This window comes from Trachymyrmex cornetzi, unplaced genomic scaffold (assembly GCF_001594075.2).
Source record: "Trachymyrmex cornetzi isolate Tcor2-1 unplaced genomic scaffold, Tcor1.1 scaffold129, whole genome shotgun sequence".
Classification (NCBI taxonomy): Eukaryota; Metazoa; Arthropoda; class Insecta; order Hymenoptera; family Formicidae; genus Trachymyrmex; species Trachymyrmex cornetzi.
The window spans coordinates 301,732-302,112 of NW_017295861.1; the positions used below are offsets into that span (position 1 = coordinate 301,732).

The window sequence follows — 381 nt, forward strand, 5'->3', positions numbered from 1 at the left end:
GGTCTTGCCTTTGCTGGTCGGACAACCGCTAGTCTTACCTTCAGTGGTCGGACAACCGCTGGTCTTATCTTCACTGATCGGACAATCCCTAGTCTTGCCTTCACTGGTCGGACAACTGCTAGTCTTGCCTTCACTGGTCGGACAACCGCTAGTCTTACCTTCACTGGTCGGACAACCGCTGGTCTTGCTGATGGTGACCAAAACAACCCTGAAGTGGTGATTTTTAGAACCTTAGTATAATTTTTTTATTTTGCGTCAGCCATTTTGGATTAGCTATTTTGAATTTTGTGAAACTAACATTGAATTCGTCATCAGCGACCCCAAAAATTCCCGAGTACTGATTTTCATAAGGTTATTTCAAATTTTTGATTTTACGTCCGC

General features: G+C 43.8%; 1 protein-coding gene across 1 annotated transcript in view; it reads left to right on the forward strand.

Annotated features, from left to right (window-relative positions):
* Positions 1 to 381, forward strand: part of LOC108770526 (juvenile hormone acid O-methyltransferase-like) — a 6,988-nt gene that overhangs the window by 4,020 nt on the left and 2,587 nt on the right. Inside the window, exon 3 of the mRNA XM_018522161.1 lies at positions 45 to 216. Coding sequence (XP_018377663.1) covers positions 45 to 216 — 172 coding nt within the window. The remainder of the gene's footprint in view (positions 1 to 44; positions 217 to 381) is intronic.